This window comes from Chanodichthys erythropterus, chromosome 8 (genome assembly GCF_024489055.1).
Source record: "Chanodichthys erythropterus isolate Z2021 chromosome 8, ASM2448905v1, whole genome shotgun sequence".
Classification (NCBI taxonomy): Eukaryota; Metazoa; Chordata; class Actinopteri; order Cypriniformes; family Xenocyprididae; genus Chanodichthys; species Chanodichthys erythropterus.
The window spans coordinates 13188837-13209575 of NC_090228.1; the positions used below are offsets into that span (position 1 = coordinate 13188837).

General features: G+C 38.5%; 1 protein-coding gene across 1 annotated transcript in view; it reads right to left on the reverse strand.

Annotated features, from left to right (window-relative positions):
• The window catches only part of plxna4 (plexin A4), a 194555-nt gene extending 175350 nt beyond the window's left edge, over positions 1 to 19205 (reverse strand). Inside the window, exons 1-2 of the mRNA XM_067391024.1 lie at positions 17975 to 19205; positions 3461 to 3643 (exon numbers count right to left, since the gene is read on the reverse strand). Coding sequence (XP_067247125.1) covers positions 3461 to 3643; positions 17975 to 19189 — 1398 coding nt within the window. The 5' untranslated portion in view covers positions 19190 to 19205. The remainder of the gene's footprint in view (positions 1 to 3460; positions 3644 to 17974) is intronic.
• Positions 19206 to 20739: the final 1534 nt, after the last annotated feature.

A 20739-nucleotide genomic window follows, 5' to 3' on the forward strand; every position in this document is an offset into this window, starting at 1 on the left:
AAGGCAAAGAATGGTAAATATGGAGAGAATGCCACAATGGAAAATCTGGATGTCAAAAGTCTTTTGCGTCATCCGGCAGACTTTTGCTGACAAATAAACATGAATTTCTTGGCCTATAGGTAACATGGGGAATGAGTAAACATTGTTCATTTACATACTACCGACATTGTAACAATACAAAGGGGGTTGAAAATTGTCTATGTTGCACTTATGCACTATGTTACACTATTATTTCATAATTAATTTTTATAATAATAATATAAAATATATTATAAAACATTTTTATTATATAAATACATTAAATAAATATAAAGCATAAATTCCTTTATTTTGTTGCACTAGATAAAAGAATAGTGCATATAAAATTTCATACAAATTTGTGAAAAAAGAGACATAAGGAGAGAGGAATGGGTAGATGGGTGGATGAATGAAGAACAAGGGAGCAAGAGGGGACAAAAAGGTTCCAAAGTCCCAAAACCACATCTGGTCTGGGGGTCCGCCGCAGTGCCAGGGGTGCTGAACAACTGCTGCAGCAAACACAGCAGTTTCGTGTTTTCAGCTCTGTGCTTTTTATGCTGACGGCCGAGTGTGTGCGCACATTATAAAAACGTGTCTGTGTGATATTCTCTGGAGGGTTTAGAAGTTGTTTACTGCTTCTCTCTGGGGTTTGGCTACAGCTCTGTCTTTTAACATGGTGAGACACAAAACATTCTGCCATTGCACCTCCTCTCAAAGTCAATCACACAGACAACGCTAACTACAGTTGGAGAACCACAGCCACGCTGAAAGCTGTAAGCCTTGGATTATCCTGTTCAAATTTAAAATAAATACCTGGTGGAGATTCTACTATCGTGTTCAGCCTAAGTAATCCTAATACCAACATTTACATTCATAAAAAAAAAAAAAAAAAAAAAAAAATTGCATTAAATGGAAATAAACCAAAATCCCAGCAACACAAAGAAGAAAACATCTCATTTTGATTTCATGGGTTCTTTTTCCCCAGCTTCCCATATGACTCTCACATAAACGACCAAAGTCGCTCCAGATAATATTTACTTTTCATGATGAGCTCGTCTTCAGTTAGTAAACAATTTACTGAGTGTGACGTGCTGGCGGACTATAAATCACCATGCAAAAGGGACAGTAATAAACTCATTTTCATTGATTAATGACTGCCAGCGAGGACTATTTTCTTGTTTTGTCTAAAAGGCAATAGTGACATCATCGGCTGTTTTCCCGCGGAGATCTGCAATCACCGAAATGGCAACTAAAAGGTTTCTGTGTGTTTGTGTGTGTGTGTGTGCATGGTTATGTTTGTCCGTCTGCCTGAAAGAGAAAGTCACTGTGTTGTCTGTCTGTTCCTTGGAGATTTGTTTGGCTTGTTGGTATCTGCAATTTGGTGTCTGTCATTTTGTCAATCATAGTCTCTAACAATACAAGTCAGTAATTTTTTAATGGAATGTCACACAGAAAACATCCATATTACCTGCAAGATATCACAGAGTTAGTTGTCCTGAAGTATGAGTGCTCCATCTCTATAATTACAACAGTCTCAACGGTATATTTGAGGGTGGAGATTGAAAAAAGGAGTGTAATTAAGTGGCTAAAGGCCCATTCACACCAAGGAAGCTAACTAACAATAACCATAAAGTTTTAATAATCGTTCTAATTTAATGAGAATAGGGAAGTCCACACCACAACTATAATGATAATAACACAGAGGTACAATATCGTTGGAATAATTTTCAGAACAATCTTTTCCAGCTAATGCATAATAAAAATATTGACTACGTTTACATGGACAGCAATAATCTAATTATTGACCTTATTCTGAATTATTCCGATTAAGGTATTTACATGAGTTGCTTTTAGAATATTCCTTTCATGTTCCCGTTTTACATGTTATAGAACAGAGATTGCTTAATGGCAAATGTCATTACATCCCCATGCCATGCCGTCTGACATTCCCTCCAGAATTTCAAGTATCAACATACAGTTCATCTTCGTTTACCGTTTTGGATGTTTAATTTTTATGAAAGCTTCAAGTGCAGTTTATTATACAATGGCGGATACAAATTCTCCAGCAACAGGAGTTCTCTGTACTTTCAACATTTCATTCATGCCACCACGACAAACTCGGAGGTACTGGATGAGAGATGAGATGAAGTGAGAGGAATTTGATTTGTGCCTTCTTGCCTGAAACTATGCTCTCTTGTTTGCCATCAAACAGTTGACCACTGCGGTGTATATGTGTTATGTCCTCCCAGACAACCTTAATAGTGTGATTTTAGGTGTGTACATATCTATAATGCACTTCGATAATGTGACTAAAATCAACTTGTCTTAATTCAATTTGTGTTTACTTCGAGTATGACTTTAGCCAGATTAAGGTAATCAAAAAAAAAAAAAAAATCACTGTTTGCATGGTAATTTCTTAATCAGAGAATTGTCTTAATCGTGTTAATATTGGAATGTTGTTGTCCATGTAAACATACTGATTGACAGCCAATCAGAAACCCCACCAGACTTTAAAGAGCTCAAGCATGTAAAGTGTCAGACAGCATAACTGCAGCACACGCTTATAATAAAGCAAATGTTATCATGCCTTGTCATGGAAGCTAATACAGTTATTGGTATAGTTAATGTTCTTGGTGTGTTCTGGCATAAGTTCCAGAACAACTAACATTGCTTACAGCACCAAAACAGCTCTTCTTCTTCCTTCTGCAGGGATGATTTTTTTTTGGGGGGGGAAAGGACTAGTCTGTTATGCCACGGATTTTCATCCACAGCCAGACCCAACTACAAAACACACCACCACAATAACAAGAATGTGTCGAATTGGAATCCTGCCTTTTGGCAAAGATTTGCCCGTCTGTAACGTCAACACCCTGGAGGTTTAGCACTTGAGAAAAAGAGAAAAATGATACTCTCATTCTCTCTTTTCCTCTCTGTCTGTCTTACCCTTCTTTTGCTGTCGTGCTCTCTCTCTCTATATTTTAATGTTATTTTCTGCTCTGTGCAGTGTCTGGCTGGCCCTTGGATTCGTCTCAGACACGGCTCCTCTGAGGCACAGTCGGAGAAGAGGGTACCGGGCCGAAAGCCCTTGCACCGCATCATCCAATTACCCCCGACAGCCTCTGCCTGTGCAGGGATTCCCATGGCCCTCTCTGCCGGCCTCTCATTGCGCCGCTTACCAACCGTTCCTCTCTACACACGTCAGACACAACAGCAGAAGATTGCAGAGCATGACCACATTTGCAAAACTCACTGCATCTAACGTTCTTACAGAACGGATGTAGTTGACCATGCTCTGATCTTCTCATGTGTCATAAAATGCCCACTGTCAGCAATTACTACACAAGACTTGTTCCATATCTGAAGCTTACAACAATGATACAATCCTTGGGTCAGTCAACTCCTTGGTTTCTCACGCTCCTGCAAAAAGAAACAAAAATCCTACCTTTTTCAGACGACCCCCTTTGGTCCCCACAAAAGCCAAAGAGTGGTTCTTGTACACGTAGGCGATAACGGATGTCATTTTGTCATTGGATTCGGAGAAGAGTGGAATTCCGCGTACCATCTCTGAAACGCCAAGTGGGGCGTTCATATCCAGACCACAGAAGTTGTCATCGATGGTGAGAAGCTAGAAAGGAGAACAAAGAATGTTTAACTCAACTTATTAGAGGTGTGTGTAAGCTAAATCACTAACTGCCTCTAACAATAGATGAAAAATCTAAAACTAGTCGACCATACTAAATCAACTTATTGACACATTTTAGTTTAGAGCAGTGGGATGAAGAAACAGGGGCCTATTATCATTAGCAAGGATGTGGGACACTACAAATGTGGGAGAAAAAGCATACATGTTTCTTTAGACTAGTTTGTCACAACATACGTTTACTGGACCATTTGCAAGGCAGCTTCACAGCAGATTCATCATTGTCACTATTTAGCATCAATTCAGCCAGTCATATCTAAAATGGGTTGTGAGGTTTATCTGATAAAAGACCAAGTGCATTTATCATTTCAGGTGGAAAAGTATCTTAAAAAACATCTTTTAAATATGGCTTTTCAGGTGATGCTGTGTGACTTTGTGTGACATGTAACATATGGCTGGGAAAGTTGCCAGTGTCAGCCAGAATGGAGTGATTTACAGCTTCTGATATAGAAATAATAATTTGGTAATGCTTCCATATTTCAGTCTGCTGAGAGGGCTTTGGAAACAACGGCATCTATTGAAACAGCTGCACAGACCTCAGGATAAAATGTCAAACAAATCGAAAGCATGATTAATGATGCCCAGGGCTTTGACTCATTGAGGGCATGAAACCATAACACTTCTCAAGCGCTGCCAAATATGATATGCTCACAGCCTTTAATTCATTCATGAGTGTCTCCTCAGGCTCTGACAAGGCCTGCTGAGAAAAAAAGTTTGAATGTTAATTTAAACAGATTTTTTATATTATCTAAATTGATTCATTTTTAATATATATATTGAAAAGAAAAAAACAAGCAACATATTTTCTGTAAACATACTACACAACATTAAGGAAAAACGTGGGTTTGAAAAAAAGACCAAATGTGTTTTTACTTAATACATATATGTAAGAGATAATCCATGGCTAGCTGCACATTTAACAATTTTAGATGAAAAAAACTATCAGATTCAAATCGTTTAATGCACAGCTAGCCACTGATTATCTCGCTCATACCATGGACATATTCCAGCATTGACAACTTAAAGGTGCTATAGAGGATGTTTTGTTTTATACATTTTTGCAATATTACTTGAAACTGTCTTTACTAACTGATAAAAGACTATTTACTGAAAGGAATAATATCAGTATACATCATCTGTGCAGGAGGTAGGGCCTTAAAAACATCAGCCAACCGTTTGTGTGATCATCGCATAAACGATTGGCCCTCTGGCTTGTCAATCACTGCCATTACATTCCTTGTGAGAGACGTGCGCGGCTGCGCGCTCCAGTAACTTTCCACACTCCACAGGCGCCGCATGCAATGTTTTTGTCAGGAGTAACAACTGCAGATTATGAGTTACCTGCGGTGAGTCCGACATAATGAATCCACTAACACGACACAGAGAATGCCGGTGGTAAACAAACACTCGTGTGCCAATACTCGTGCACAAGTTTTGGGAGGCGTACCTTCGAAATGAGCTGTGAAGTAGGGGGGCTGTTCTTACGCATACACTCATTTCAAAAACTCAGTAACAGTCTTTGGTTTCTCAGTCGTCGAAAACATCCTCTATAGCACCTTTAAAGCTGTTATTAATGTTTGCAGCACAATATTTCACTAAAAAGATAAAAATGATGGTTATTTTCATCAGTTACGGCTCGTTAGATGTGGCATTCTGCCTGCTTTGAATCAGACACAGAGATAAAGTAGTGTGTAAGATTACATTTATTTGAAGAATGAATTATAGCAATTATTTGATTTAATTATCTTGAGAGAGAGAGAGAGAGAGAGAGAGAGAGAGAAACAAACCTATTTTGAAATGAAAAACCACATAAAAACCTTAAAATATCTCATGTAAACACACACACATACATACATACACATATTATATATATATATATATATATATATATATATATATATATATATATATATATAAAATATAAAATATATATATAATATGTGTATGTATGTATGTGTGTGTGTGTGTGTGTGTTTACATGAGATATTTTAAGGTTTTTATGTGGTTTTTCATTTCAAAATAGGTTTGTTTCTCTTTCTCTCTCTCTCTCTCTCTCTCTGTAATATATATATATATATATATATTACAAAAACTCCCACTGTTTGTGTCATCTTGTACAAAAGTTTGACCTACATGATGTCAGGCACTTTAAAAGGTCTAATTTTGTTCTAAAAGCATGGCCCATAATTGTCCATCATTGAGAAGCAGTATAACAGGTGCCTCAAACTGCTTTATTAGCATTAATATTTCAGTTTTTAATGGCATATTCTCTCAGTCAGAACATGTAACAAGAGACAGCTTGAGCTGTGTTTTGCCCCCAGGCACCAACCCACAGCACAGTCCCAAGTGACAAAATGGGCGAAGGGCAATCCTGAGTGATGCACAGGTTGGGAAAGGAAGCATCTGGATGTACATTATCACTCAATAAGACTCTTTGTGTATGAACTGAAATAATGTACATACTCCCTTGATGAGAGTTCAATTACATATGAAGCGGTGTTTATCTTAATAACAACGGCCCCCGGCTAATGATATTTAAAAATCCATTGCAGGCCAAGGGACAAATCTGTAGCGGAGCAGCAGATCGGACCAACCTCGGAGAGACCCGATCAATCAAGTGACTGGATGGGTCTTTACATGCAATATAGCAAATGTCTATTTGTCAGCGGTCAGGAGATACAAGACCCTTCATTAAGCAAATGGAAGGCAGGGGCTGTCTCTCTAAAATGGCGGTTTATGAGTGATCGGCCAAATCGATATCGAACACCGCACTCAATTCTCAGTTCACTCAATACAAGCCGAAATGAAGAATAAATAGAGAAATGAAGAAGGGAGTTGAGAGAGAGAGAGAACAGGGAAATGTTCAATGTTGTATATGTTTTTTTACTCTCTCTCTCTTTGCAGATGTCTGACCTTTAGAAATGTTCTGCTGTCAGCCAAAGCCTGCGTGCCGCTCGGCTCGCTTATGCCAGCCTAGAGTAATGGTGCTCATTTCTAGCGCACGGCTCTTGTTAGAAAGCCGCAGCTACATGAAAGATCTGTTTTCTGCAGTGTTAGTCTTTCTGCAGATGTCTCCTGTCCATATCGGGGGCCATGAATCATCACGTTGTTGTTGAGGCAGCAGCAATCTGCTTCTATGTGCGCACCTGCTTACACACGCAAATAAAATAAAAAAAACTCGACCGCAATCACGGCCTTGATCCTGCTTACACGGGTCAAAATGTGTAAAGCCCAAACACATGCAGACTGGTAGCAACAGCTACAAAGACTTGCCGCCTCTGAGGTTAGGACTGAAAAAGAAAACAGCTCTAAGAATAAACACAATGACAGTCATAGTTGTGACACAGACTAATGCCTTTTGGCATTGCGAATATTTTATCAGAAGGCCCAGGCCTTGTGTGGCAGGGCGCATATGCCTGTGACACAGACAGGGGGGATGGAGCATGTGTCTTGTCGTCTTCTCATTGGCATATGCCATGGTATTTCTGGCAAGGTGAACAACATGCCAATCAGACCCTATGTGCAGCAATCTAATGAAATAGGCTTCCTGTCTGTCAACCTTTCAGGAAGCAGACACGTTTTCATTACCTAGCCACATAAACATGACATTTCCTCTCTCCCCATCCCGACGCAAATAACATCTTTCGACGCCCCATGTGCGAGAGGGGGCGCCCTCCCTGCCACCCATCAACCTCTTCTACTTCTCCGTTTCTCCATCTTAAATGCTTCCCTTTCGTCTACAACTGCCTCACTCGCTCTCGGCGTGGAGCGCTCGAACAAGCTGCCGCATTATTGGCAATTTCATGCTGCGTGTCTGAAGGTGTAAAGGAGGAGGTGGTGGTGGGGGGGGAAGGAGGAGGGAGCGGTTTGACGAGCGCAACTCATAGCTTCTGGATCAGCGCAGGCGCCGTTTTTCATTTGAACTGGTTCCAGAGAGAGGGAAGCAGAATCAGGTCATTCGGACCACTCGCTGCCTGGCTACGTCCACCAACACAAAGGCAGCTCTTTTTCCTTGCGCCGGCGTCTCTATGTGTCCCTGGATAGAAAGACAACAAGTGAAATCCAAGCTTTTTTTTCAGAAGCTTTTTTCTAGGTCTTTTTGTCCAGTTGGAGCACATAGGGGACCAACCTTAGAGCATCTGGCACAAGAAGTAAAAGGAGCCGTGAATGCAGGTCTAGAGCATGAACTACACACTTTTTAGTTCAAAAACAGCTTTTGTAGTCCTCACTGTTAGCTGAGAGGGCGCAAAACATTTTAATGTGCTATTAATAGATCACAGTTTGATCAAAATGCAGAGTTTATGCAAATAAACCCTGATCAGTGCTGCGAGTGTACATCATTCAGATGATGAATCGGCTCTTCAAGAGCTAATTCTGCACAGTCATATAATTACCCTTTCAGAGTCTTTCCTTTTCATGCTCAAGTAATATCTCACGCAGGGATTGTTGTTAGCAACAAAGACATTATTTCCCACAAATTTTAGCTCCATGTTCGATGTAATTATATCAACACTCAATCAGCTCTGAGCATGGCAATCCTTGTGCTCTCACAGTTCTGCAGCATTTAAGAGGTTGTTTTTTTGTGTCCATTATGCATTTTGATTGGGTGCATTCTCCACTCGGTCTTAATAGTTTCTATCAGGGTGATAAACAACTGATAGACAATCACGCAAGCTCTCCACAGAAAGAACCTTTCCGGAGAACAGCATAATGGCACTCTAGAGATGCGCAAAAATGCATATCTGCAAATTCGACTACTCTGAGGGTTGTCTAAACTACTAGTTGACTAAACGATCTTATAGAAGCCCTTAATAATTAGACTGATTTCAGGTTTGTGTTCAAAAACACACTGTAAACCCTAACGTTCAAAATAATTAATTGGTTTGAGTAGGAAAAACAAATTAGTTCAGTCAAATTAACTTTTGAGCATTTAGCACTTTTTTCTTTCAAGTTCACAGAACTGATATATTTTAAGTAAACTGAAGTGTTTCATTGTTTTGAGTTTTATTAAACTTTTTCTTTAACTGAGTTTAACTGAAACTGGGCTGGCATTTTTATTTCCCAGCATGCTTTGCCCATGGCACTCTAAAGGGAGAGTAAATGTTAAAATGAAGTGTTATATAATGTTTTTTTTTTTTTTGGTGCAAGATTAACGTTAAGTGGGAGATTTAATAGTGATTAATGGTTTAAGCTAATTTAGAAGAGTTTCTGTTAATGTGGGTATTTGGAGAGTTACCATCATGGAGACAAGTGGTGCATGCGACTTGGTTTGAGAGCAAGTATGTTAAATGCTTTATATTGCTGTACTCATTCAGCATGTGCTATACCACACTATTGTTAACATGTTAGCAAATTAGCAAGTTAGCATTTTCTGAATTAGCTTGTTGTAGCTAGCTAAGTTTACACTAATAAACATATTTACACTGTGGTACATGATCATTTTAATTTACATTTAAAGTTAAAATGTAAGAGTACAAATAAAAAACTGCCAGTTCTACTTAAACTTTGAATTTCTTAACTTAAAAAATTAAAAACTGATTGATTTTTGCTATTTTTTTAGGGTTTACAGTGCAGCTAGATGCAGCACAAACTGAAGGATCAGAAGCCTCGAGAAGTATTTAAAAAAATGTGATTATTTGTAACTTGACAAGTAGGGAGACATGATATATTGCTCTATCTGGTTAATGACGGATATTATAGATTTCATAATGTTAATTTATCGATAGATATCGGATAATTCGTTTTCACAAGCTCGTTTATCCCCACTCAATCTTTAAAAGCACAAATTATTTAAAACACAGTTATGTAATCTTTAGCAAATCTCAAAAAGAATGTACATTTTCATACTGTACATTATAATGTTAATCCTTATTAAAAATGCACCACTAGTGAGACACTAAACAAAGATGCGAGACATGATACAGGAGCCAAAAGAGATCCATTTTAAATTGTGAATTGTAAAGCACCACCACATACAAATATTAAATATCAAAATCGATAAATATACAAAAAAAAAGCTCAAATAAATTAAATATCAAAAGCTCAAATAAATATTTTAAAAAATAAAACTAATCACCAATCATTGCTGAATGCCTAGCTAACCCATCATCACCCATTCCTATGCTCCATCCTTCCTCTCTTGTCTTCCACACTGCTTCTTCTGAATTAAAGGTCTTGTCATCTATGTTTCCATCCTACTGTGGCCTCTACCTAGTGCTGAATTTACCAAAGAACTCCGCTAAGGGAGAATGAAAAGATTCGAGTGATGAATATCGCACAACTGCCTGCACGTAATGACATTTAATGACTTAATGACTGCGAACCCCTTCAGTAAGAAAGAGATTCTGCAAGCTTCCGAGACCTCCATTTGAAAGCACTTTGTCAGTATTATTAGATCCAACATTGGCCTTTTCTGGGCAATATCACCATTTCCAACTGAACGGGAGAGCTTCAAAGAAATTGTCAAAATATATTAAAATGAGTGTTACTGATACAAATCAAACCAAAAATCCCATCTTATGCCACTACTCTGACAGAAAGATATACAGTAGAGTCCAACATCTAAACAGCCAAAAGACAGGATTTTCACAGACCCATGATGGTATCTAAAAAGCCGGTGAGTTGTAAATCCTTCTTACATCTGCTCTACACCTCTTCGAGCATCATTAAACATATTTATTCAAAATAATCTGCTATACCTACTGAAGGTAAATAACCACATTAAGATTGCTGCCGTTACACCATTTACACAAAGCTCAGGACACCAATCAGAAAAAGTAATTTGTTTGATTTGGCAAAGCAGAGTGATAAAAATGCATGCAGCAGCTGTCAGTGATGTCACTGCATACATCACCCTTTGTGGATCAATGAAACCCTTGGGATGTGAAATGTCAGCATTTGTGAAGAAACTAAACTAGAAGTTTTGGGTTTGCATTTGTGTGCTCTTAAGCCAGTTTTTGAGGTTGTGTGTTGGATGGATGTGAAAAATTCATGCATTTATACACTTGAATGTGTTTGTACATGTACTTGTGTACGCACTCTTGTCAACATGGGTGTACATGTATGTGTGGCACAACATAAGATTTACGACTGCTCCAAAGAATGCTGGAAAGGAAAGACGAAATTGTTGTACCGCTCAAGAAATATCCAACAAGTGTCAGAGCACATAACCTTTTCACATCTACATGTAAAGTGAGTTTAGGCTGATTAGGAGATAACGATATTATGATGGATTATGACCTTTGCTGCAGTAGTTACGATGGGAGATGTAATTACTGAGGCCAATAAACCTGGAGATCGACTTTAATGAATGGAAATGCAGTGCGCACAGTGCAAGCGACTGATTAAAACCATGTCACACTATCCCATAAAGTGGTTCTCCCAGAAAGCTTCACCAAAGAGAAGCTTGGCGAGGAACTGGAGCAATGTTAATGAAAAAATCAAGACATCTCAGGAGGACTACAGTACATATTTTATACTGATAAACCAGCATGTTGTCCAATTTAGAGGTGCACTCATTAATTTTACTTTCATTTAAGAAGTTACACATCGAAAAGTAAGGCATGGTCACATTGTGGAAATTTTGCTGGCAAAACATGTCCATTGACAATAATGTAGTGATGCATTAAACACCACTCACACATGTCACATTCAAATCAACCAGCGTTCTGTCGGTGAATGTGGTGAATTTGCGTAAAAAAAAAAAAAAAAGATTAACTCGATGCACAATCTGCATGGGAAAATGGTTTGCCTCAGCACCGAATTCTCCATTGTGCCGATTTCTACTGAAATGTCTATTTTGCCATAAAATATTGCTGAACAATGGTAAATGTGACCGCATCTACAATACTTTTAAAGACCCCCGTGTTTTGAAAGTTTTTAATGCTGTTTATATGTATATGTGCTGTTTTTAATGCGCTTTAAGAGAAACCATGTGCAAATTCATAAGTTAGCATCTGGTTGTGATGTCAGCTGGTGCGAGTAAGTGGAGGCGGGGCTAATTTGCATATTCATAGAACCACGTATATTAAATGAGGCAAGGGTGTATAGTTACATTCAAGCTATTTTAAGACATGAATAAATTTTCTTTCAAGGAAAGAAACGTTTAAATATGTAATTGTGGTGATCAAAGATGAGTTTTAAGGAATAAAATTACTGACTACAGGGGGACTTTAAAGTAATTTACAACATAGTAGCAAGACCTCAGTCATATCAGTAGCTTGAATGATAAAAGCAATTTTATCATTTCACTCATTAAAATTTTATTTCTAAACATTTGCTTTTGCATAATTCTGCACATCAGTATAAGTCCAACATGACTGCCACATCAATGCAACATAGTAATTACTAAGTGCACCTTTAATGGAAAAAAATAAGTATGACTAGCAGATGGAAACTAACAAGAACTGACAGCCACTTCGATAGTATTAAGTCTGAAAAAATGGGTCCGTCTAGGAGAGTGAAAAGCGCTAATTATTTGGCAATAATATGTAATGAGCATGCAGAGACTGACAGCTGTAAGGGAACAGCCTATAGCCTGATTTTAATGACTTATAATTGAGATGATTATGAATAATAATGAGTCCAATCTTAATTTAAAATGTTCTTATCTCTCTGACCGCAATGTCTCTATATCCGAGCAGGGGTTGAGGAAAAACGCATAAATTAATGAAAAAAAAAACCCTATTAGCGTGTGGTGTGCCCTTGTTTGCTTGAATACATCACTCCAGGAGACGAGAGGGGTGAATTTACTGTGCCAGACTCATTTTCTCACTATTTTATTCTGCTGACATAGAGAACATGGGGCTCTGGCAGATTTTTTTTTTTATAGGTCAGATGTCAACACAGAATGATCTATAGACACCACAACTTCCACACTGATATGATTATACATTCATTATGTGTTACTACCATGCACATTTGCATCATCACAAGTGCTTCAGAATTATCTTCTCCCTTACAAAGATTTGTTATTGGCAAGAAATATAAAATATCAGTAGAACAGGAACGAACAATACATTACACACCTGATTCAAAATGGAACAAGAGACAATGAATATGAATATCTAAGAATATCCAGCATTTCCCTTGCAAATAGACAATATTTGGACTCGCAAAAATGGAACAATATTGTTAACTTGTTTTGGTTTTAAAAAAAGCATGACAGGCAGTGAAGTTCCAGTCAATCACAGATCAATCCCATACACTTTAAAAACAAAAAAAATAAACAAACATCAGAATGCCTTTTGTTGTTCAGGTTTGAACACTCATCTGTCTGGGCCCAAAGGTACTTGGGAAGTCTGAGAGATGTTTGGCACAACCAAAGCTACAGTAGTCTTAAGCAAGCTTCAGATCTCTGCCTCTGCATTTGGATTCCCCTTCGGTGTGTCTGATCTTTAAATAGCAGCACACAGCTGCCAGTTGTAACCCTGTGGGAGTAAAGCTGTGAGCATGACTTATCGAACCCTGGACCTGGGATAAGAGAACATGGGCCTGACTTCAAATCTCATGAATACATACCTGTATAGAGCAAAATTAATTATATATTCACACATATACACACACACACACACACACACACACACACACACACACACACACACACACACACACACACACATCTGGCCATGCAACATAATTAAGAGTTCATGTCACATGTAGTGGCAAATATATTTCAAAGAGACAATCTCTTCTTAATGAGGGTGACAGCATGACCACTGTGTGTGACATGCCACGCCTATGTGTACGTGTGTGAGAGATGACTTCATTACCGCCATCTAGGAAGATTTAGTCTACGTCTGGTTTAATGAACTGATGAAGATGGCTTGTCTGTTTCACAAAGTGAAATGCACACCCTTTATTTTGTAAGTGTGTGTGTGTGCGTGTGTGTGTGTGTGTGTGCACGTCATGTTTGACATTAACAGTGCCCCTTCATGCAGTCTGACTGCCCTAATGAGCAGTAGGGCTGCTCATCTGTTCATTAATTGGGAAAAAACACACACCATGGGAGAAAAGAGCAACAGAGAGCTTGAAAGAGTCAGCAAAGCGCAGAGTTCTGCTGCTGCCTCTGCAAATACATTTCTGCTTTCACTTGACACATGCACATACTAAATTTACCATGGTAACCATAGTTACTAGTTATTTCTACAGTAAAACTATGGTAATGTGGCATTAGCCATCACTTTAAATATATTTTTTAAAAAAGTGAAATGACAGAAAAAGCTGTTCATACAGGATGAATCCTTATGTATAAAACAGACAGACACAGTGCAACAGAAAGCAAGTGTCTCAGGAAGCGCTTCACTGAGTTGAACTTGACACACCATCTTAAATGTGGCACATGGTGCAAGACACCGGAAAAATAGTGATATGCACTGATTCAAAGATGTCCCTCTACACTCTAAAAAATAAAACATGTTCAACAACAAAAAAAAAAAAATATGTTAACATTTTCCACTAGAATTTTTAACTTAAGCCAATTGGGAGAATTGCATTAATTCAAAGCAATATTTTGAGTTGATCCAACATAATGTTTTAAGTAAGGTGAAGACGTTTTTTTTCCATAATAAAAACACATTTCTAAGTAACATGACCTTACCAAGCACCGCTTGTCACCATAATGGTTACTCTCCAAAAACCCACATTAACACATTAACTCTTCTAAATTAGCATAACAAAACCTGCTAAATCTCCCTTACCATTAATTAATCAGCCCAGTTAAAAGAAGTGTTCATAAATACATTTTTGATTAACTGAAAATGTTAAACTATGACAAGTTATGATAGTATATCGAATCAATAGGCATAATGTGTCATCCAAGCTCAATAAAATAACAATTACAAGTAAAAAGTCTAACAGCATTTCAGAACTTGAGTTTTTATTTCACAACAATATATATATTTAAGTAATGACTAAAGGTCCCCTGAATTAGTTTTTAGAGTGTAGCATGTTAACTTTTGTTTGTTTACTTTTTTTGAAAGTACACTGCAAAAAAATTTCATGATTTGTTATCTTTTGTCAAATCAACTTAGATAATTGATGTGGTTCAGATAACATAATTGAGTTTCTGTTGATTAAATTAATTGTCTTTATTGTATTCATTTAAATTTCATTGAACTCAAAATTAAGGCAACCAGGTAACTAAGTTAAACCAACAACTCTTTTGTTTTACAGTGTAGTTTCTCTTCTTTTATCATTTCAGTGTTTTTCTAAAGCTATAAAATAGTTTATTGCCAAATATTGTCATTGTTATGTCTCAGCCAGATTAGATCATAGGTTCATATATTTTCTATATTATTTCTGATATGCATCTAAATAATAAAAAAGCTATTCATCCATGTCATCTGCCTGCACATGATACATGATGATAACTGCTAGTAAAGACCTGATTTTTGGACAGAACTAGAGATATATCTCGCATGAGCCAGGCTTACATTATGCTATGATTTTTCACAGCATAATATCCTTATCATTTGCAGAGGGCACAGAGAGGATATTAAGATATACATCACTTTCATATCTTCACCGAACCTGCATTACTATCATGTCATGTTGATGTAATGTTTGCAGAGGGCTGAATATTGAGAGAATGTTATCTTCACATTCATGAAGAAGGGCTTGCTTGATCTCACTGCGCTTCTCTGCTTACTTAATTAGACTTTCATATCAGGGAGTCAAAAAGCTATCATTTTTTTCCATTACTTTCTTGTTTCCTTCTTGGTTTGTGCTGAAAAGCTTATGTGTTTGTTGCCCTCGGTAAATGATGACGTGCAATATTCTAGCAACACGGCAGCGTTGAGTTTTTCCATGCATTATTGAAAACACAAATCCATCTGAGACCAACAACAGTGATTCTTGTAAAATCATGCAAGTGATTTTAGCGAAACATCCATCTCCCCCCCTCAAGACAGCAGGTTCATGCGCCGTTTACTCACTCCTGTCATTCCCCACTTTTTATCTTGTCAATGTGGTCCCATTGAGTGCAGATTCAGGAATACCACAGCCCAAAAGCGTTTAACTTCAGTCACAGAATTGCCTGAAAGATGTGTCATTCTTTTTTGCCCTGGGACGCTTTCGAATAAGTGTGTTTTACTGAAACACAAGAGTGTCTATGAGTGTGTGCTTTTATTCATAGGTGAGTCAGCGCAATCATGCCCATGTTCCTTCAGCCTGTGGGTGTTTGGAAGCTGCTTTATACCTAATGTAGTCTGCTCAATATGAAAGACAACATGAAACAGCATTCACAAGGCATTAAACTCTAAAAATGTACCCTATATTTCCAGATGAAAGAGAATATTCAGTGGAAAGCAAATGTAGGATGAGGCTTGATTTTATCCATTAGGATGTAATAACATTAAAAGTGTACATTCTGTTACGATATAATAGGTTAAGATTTTTCCCCACCCATATCCTTAGCTACAACTGCAGACATGTCAACTCATTAGGTGGAGAAAGTCATAATATTTTAAGTATATATGACAGAAGTAATATAAATGTGAAATTGGCCTATATCAGTTTTTTTTTTTTTTTTTTATATATATATATATATATATATATATATATATATATATATATATATATATATATATATATATATATATATATATATATATATATATGGAAGAAATACTGTGTTTTTCAGAATAACATGCTGTGAATAATGCTTAAGACCAGGGGCATTTTATTTATTAAAGTAAAAAAATGGTCATTTCATGTTGTCGTTTATAAGCCTATGTATGCATGTGTTGGTATTTTTCTGTGTTTATATTTGTTGGTGCGATCTAACAGCTCTCGGAAAAGATAATTTAAACAGTAACAGAGCATTTATCAGTCTCAGATATAATGTGTTTGAGCTCACTTGTCTTTTTCTCTTCCCCAATCAAACAATTGTCTGGCTTTTAAATGAGGAGCTAGTAGCCATAGTTACCAGAGGAGGAGACACAGGCCATCCATCTCTCTCTCCTCGCTGTGACGCTCTCTCTTTAATTTATGCTGCAGTGGCCATACTGCAGTGCATGCAGAAATGGCACCATTCCTCAACATAACTCCCTCTCTTCCTCCATCTCTAGCCATACACTTATCACGAAAGCACTCTCTCACAGTCTGCTTCACATTTATTCTTGTGTGTGAGTGCCTGTAAGGGTGTGTGTCAGTTTCACTTCCACATCAGTTCACACACATATCCTCTCCACATCAAGAAAAACTTGCCAAAAATTACACCCTTCACACAGAAACCCTCATGTTACCTCATTCAACTTAAAAAAAAGATGGAATGGAACAGTGATGGTAATATCATCATATGATGACGTATACCATGGTATTCATTTGATATTTACATTCTACTCCAAGGTATTTCAAAAGAATATCATGATATCACGGATGCTTTCTTGTAAATGCCTGAACAGCTTGTTCTATTGCTGTAGCATTTGACCTGGCAATGATGTTTCTGAAAGGAGCAAGAATTCGTTGGGTCTGGTACTGAGCGTTATGTGTGGTAATAAGTAATTTATTCCCTGGCTGGAATTCAATAAAGTGTTATTATAATAGTGTGATTCTTAGAGTATGGCAGTTTCACATTTATACAACTTGGCTGCATTTATGAAAAGATCTAGGAAAAAAGAATACACACTGAGCATTTTAGCCTAAAGGAGACATTTTAAACAAGCGACAAACATTTTAATCTTATTTTTGTGGAATTGAGGGGGAAACTACTGAAAAAAATAAATAAATAAAATGTTGCCAAGAACTGCATTTATATGTAGTGATCAGATCTATTGCAATATAAAACATCATTGTCTCTCTGTAAATATTGGTTTAAAATGCAGACTGAAACTGAAATGATAAATTTTCCAATTCATTTAACCCAAACACCCACAGTTTAAAATACAAGCTTTTTGCTTTCAAATCAGTTTCCAGGGAACCATTAAAATGTCACTTTATTTCGATACCTAGTTCTGTGTTGTAAAAAGGCTTGTTATAAGCACAAACAGTGGTAATTGATCAAAAGTCTTATTTTATTGCTAGTGGGCACTACCTCATATGTGCGCCTTTATCTGACCAAAATTAGCTCTACACTCTGGCAAAAACTTGAATGGTCCATTTCAAAAACTTCCATTTGTATAAAATTTGATGACTAGCCCTGGATGTAATAGTGTTCACATCAATCATTGTGAGTCATAGTGTGTTACTATAGTAACGGTCACAAGTACTGTTGTTCTGCTAATGGCAGGTAAGCAGGGGTGTGTTGAATTTACTCACCGCACTACTGCATGAGATGTCTTTCACTTTGAGCCAGGCGAGATCCAGGGTTCCTTCTCCTTTATAACACGACTGCAGCCGGTCCTTTATTCTTTCATTAATTTCTTTCAGAGTGAACACACAGAGAGCCGACTCCTGAGATGATTCCTTGGGCCTCCTTTTCTGTCCTTTGGAGAACACAGCATAAAGGATGTCATCATCGGGTCCTATGCCTAGTGAACGCGCCAGGATGGTACCTGCCTTGGACAGGTAGGCTGCCTGCAGGAGGCGATACTCTACCCCACCCTTAACACAGCCGAGAGGAACCTCGACGTACGAGTTGAATGCGGTGTCGTCCTTGCAGAGTCGCACCAGTTTGGAAGTGTACACCTGTTCACGTCCAGCCGAGGATGACCCGGTCGTCGGGCCTCCCCCCATTTCGGGCTGCAATGTGAGAAAATACACAAAATTTCCACTGCTAAACCCATAGACATAATAGATGTCAAAGTCAGGCACCACCGTGAATGTATCCGATGGGATTTTAATCATTGAGGCAACAAATTCATCATGGAAGACGTAGGCGAACATCCCATCCTCCTCAGAGTTACGGGTGAGCTTACGACTGGATATTGTCGGGAAGTACTCCGGTCTTCCGTCGACAGCTGTGGCCACAAAAAGCCTATCAGGAGAGGCATCACCGTAAGACACAATGACTCCAAACACGGAGCCGCTCTCATTGACGCCAGAGAGGTAGTGTTCTTTTTTATGGAAGGGCTCTCCAAGCTTAAAGAGATCATCCAGACGGAGGAGTTTGCAAATACCCTGGTACAGGCTGCCGCATGCCAGCAGCCGATTCTCGCGGTAGTCCATGAGCAGCATCTTATTGACATTGTTGGTCAATGTGAGTGGTTCGCTACAAGGCTGCACTATACGGGGCGGGTAGCAGTTCCGGTTATCCTCATCTGGACCGGTCTGATGCGACACCTGTACGTCCAGTCCGGGTGAGAGTTTGTAGATGCGATTCACAGCCCCAAGGTACACATTCCCATTTCTGTGGTCCACTGCAAGGTGGTTAAAAGTCCATTCAGGATTTTCCACTCGGAAGGTACTGTATTCCTCATGTACTCTGGACGCTGCTGAAGGCTGTTGTGGTATCGTAGCCACAAGGGGAACCAACAGTACAATGATGCAGCAAGAAAAAGTGAAAAAGTTCCACCTCCTGGTGTGGAAAGCCATTGTCCTAGTGCCTTATGGGAAGAATGTCTCTGTCCACAACTCACTACCTGTACTCTGTATCAGTATTCAGGCTTCTCGTGAAGTTGGGGACATTCTGTACCTGCACAGAGAGAAAGAACAGAAGAGTGTTAGCATTAAAGATATTGTACAGATATATTCCACAATTTACATTCACTGTATCAGATTCTGAACAGAGGAGGAGAGAGAATGTCCCAGAACACAAATTATTAGTCACATAACAGTTTTCCTGCCATTTGAGAAATGTATGAGTAATTAGAGAGAGAAAGAAGGGTGGAAAAGGGCACTTGGGAGCTTGCACAGTTGGCATGAATGGATGCCATTCTCAATGGGATAATGCATTTGCCCCAGGAGTTAACAGCAAGGATGGGCACAATTTCTCTGCCTGTGCCCCACCTCACAGCCGGACCTCTGGCCCTCTAATTGATTTTTCCCCTTGGTATGCAATTTGCATGCTTGGACGATTTTCTCCCATCTTTCCAGATAGAGCAGTTCACCTGCTGACACTGCTAAAGGAGTGGCAGAACTCTCAGTCATGCCTGCAATGTTTGAGTAGTGGTGGACCACAGGGCCAATTAGAAGGAATTGCTAATATCTGCACAAGAAGACAAGGGGAAAAAAAAATAGCTTGCTCCTTAGTAAGTAACTTTTGGCTCTGTGGTCTGTAGTGTTGAGCTGCACAAATTCTAAAAGTTTGAAAATAAATGGACAGCAGAGTCTTTTATATAAACAGTTTTTTTAGCTGCAGAGCAAGCTAGCAGTGGTATGCTAGGCTGACACTTAACTGCTAAGGTTCACAGCAGATGTGAAAATCACTGCCTAGCTGTTGTAGTGGGCATTAAAACGTTATACAGAGTGAAGGGTATGGGCTCCACAGTAATGATTAGCCACTGAAACAGAAAACAGAAACGCACTAAGGGAGGGAGTGTTAGCCCACTCAGAGGCATAGTAGAGTAATAAAGGGTTCTGCACACTTTCCATTCTTCACGAGAATGGTCCTACTACAGCTGTGTTCGTGTGTATGGAAGGGAATGGTTGGAAATATCGTAGTGTATGTAATCTGAGCAGTGGGGGATAATGTTTTCTTATAGAAAAGTCTAGCAAAGAACCACTTCAAAACACTACAGCAGATATCATTTACTAGCGATTACATTTAAAGTGGGAGAGAACGGAGATGTGAGCCGAGGTAAAAACCATGCATGAGGAAATGGTGGTCTTGTAAAGCTGAATCAAAACACACATTATGACCCCTCAGCTACTTGGTGGGTTCAAATAGCAGCCAAAAGACGAAATCAACATCCTTCCCATAAAGCAATCACAAGCAAGCCCTTTCATTAAACACAAATGCTCTTTTTGACATTTTTACACATAGACAAAGTAGAGAGACAATAGCAAACTATCGGAAGGAGAGGGAAATACTGAATCAGGATATTCTCCCATCTCCCATATCAACTAAATGGACCTGTTGCATGTTTACTAACCATTAGGCTATGGCTCCAACAACTTTCTAAAATATTAATATGCAGATATAT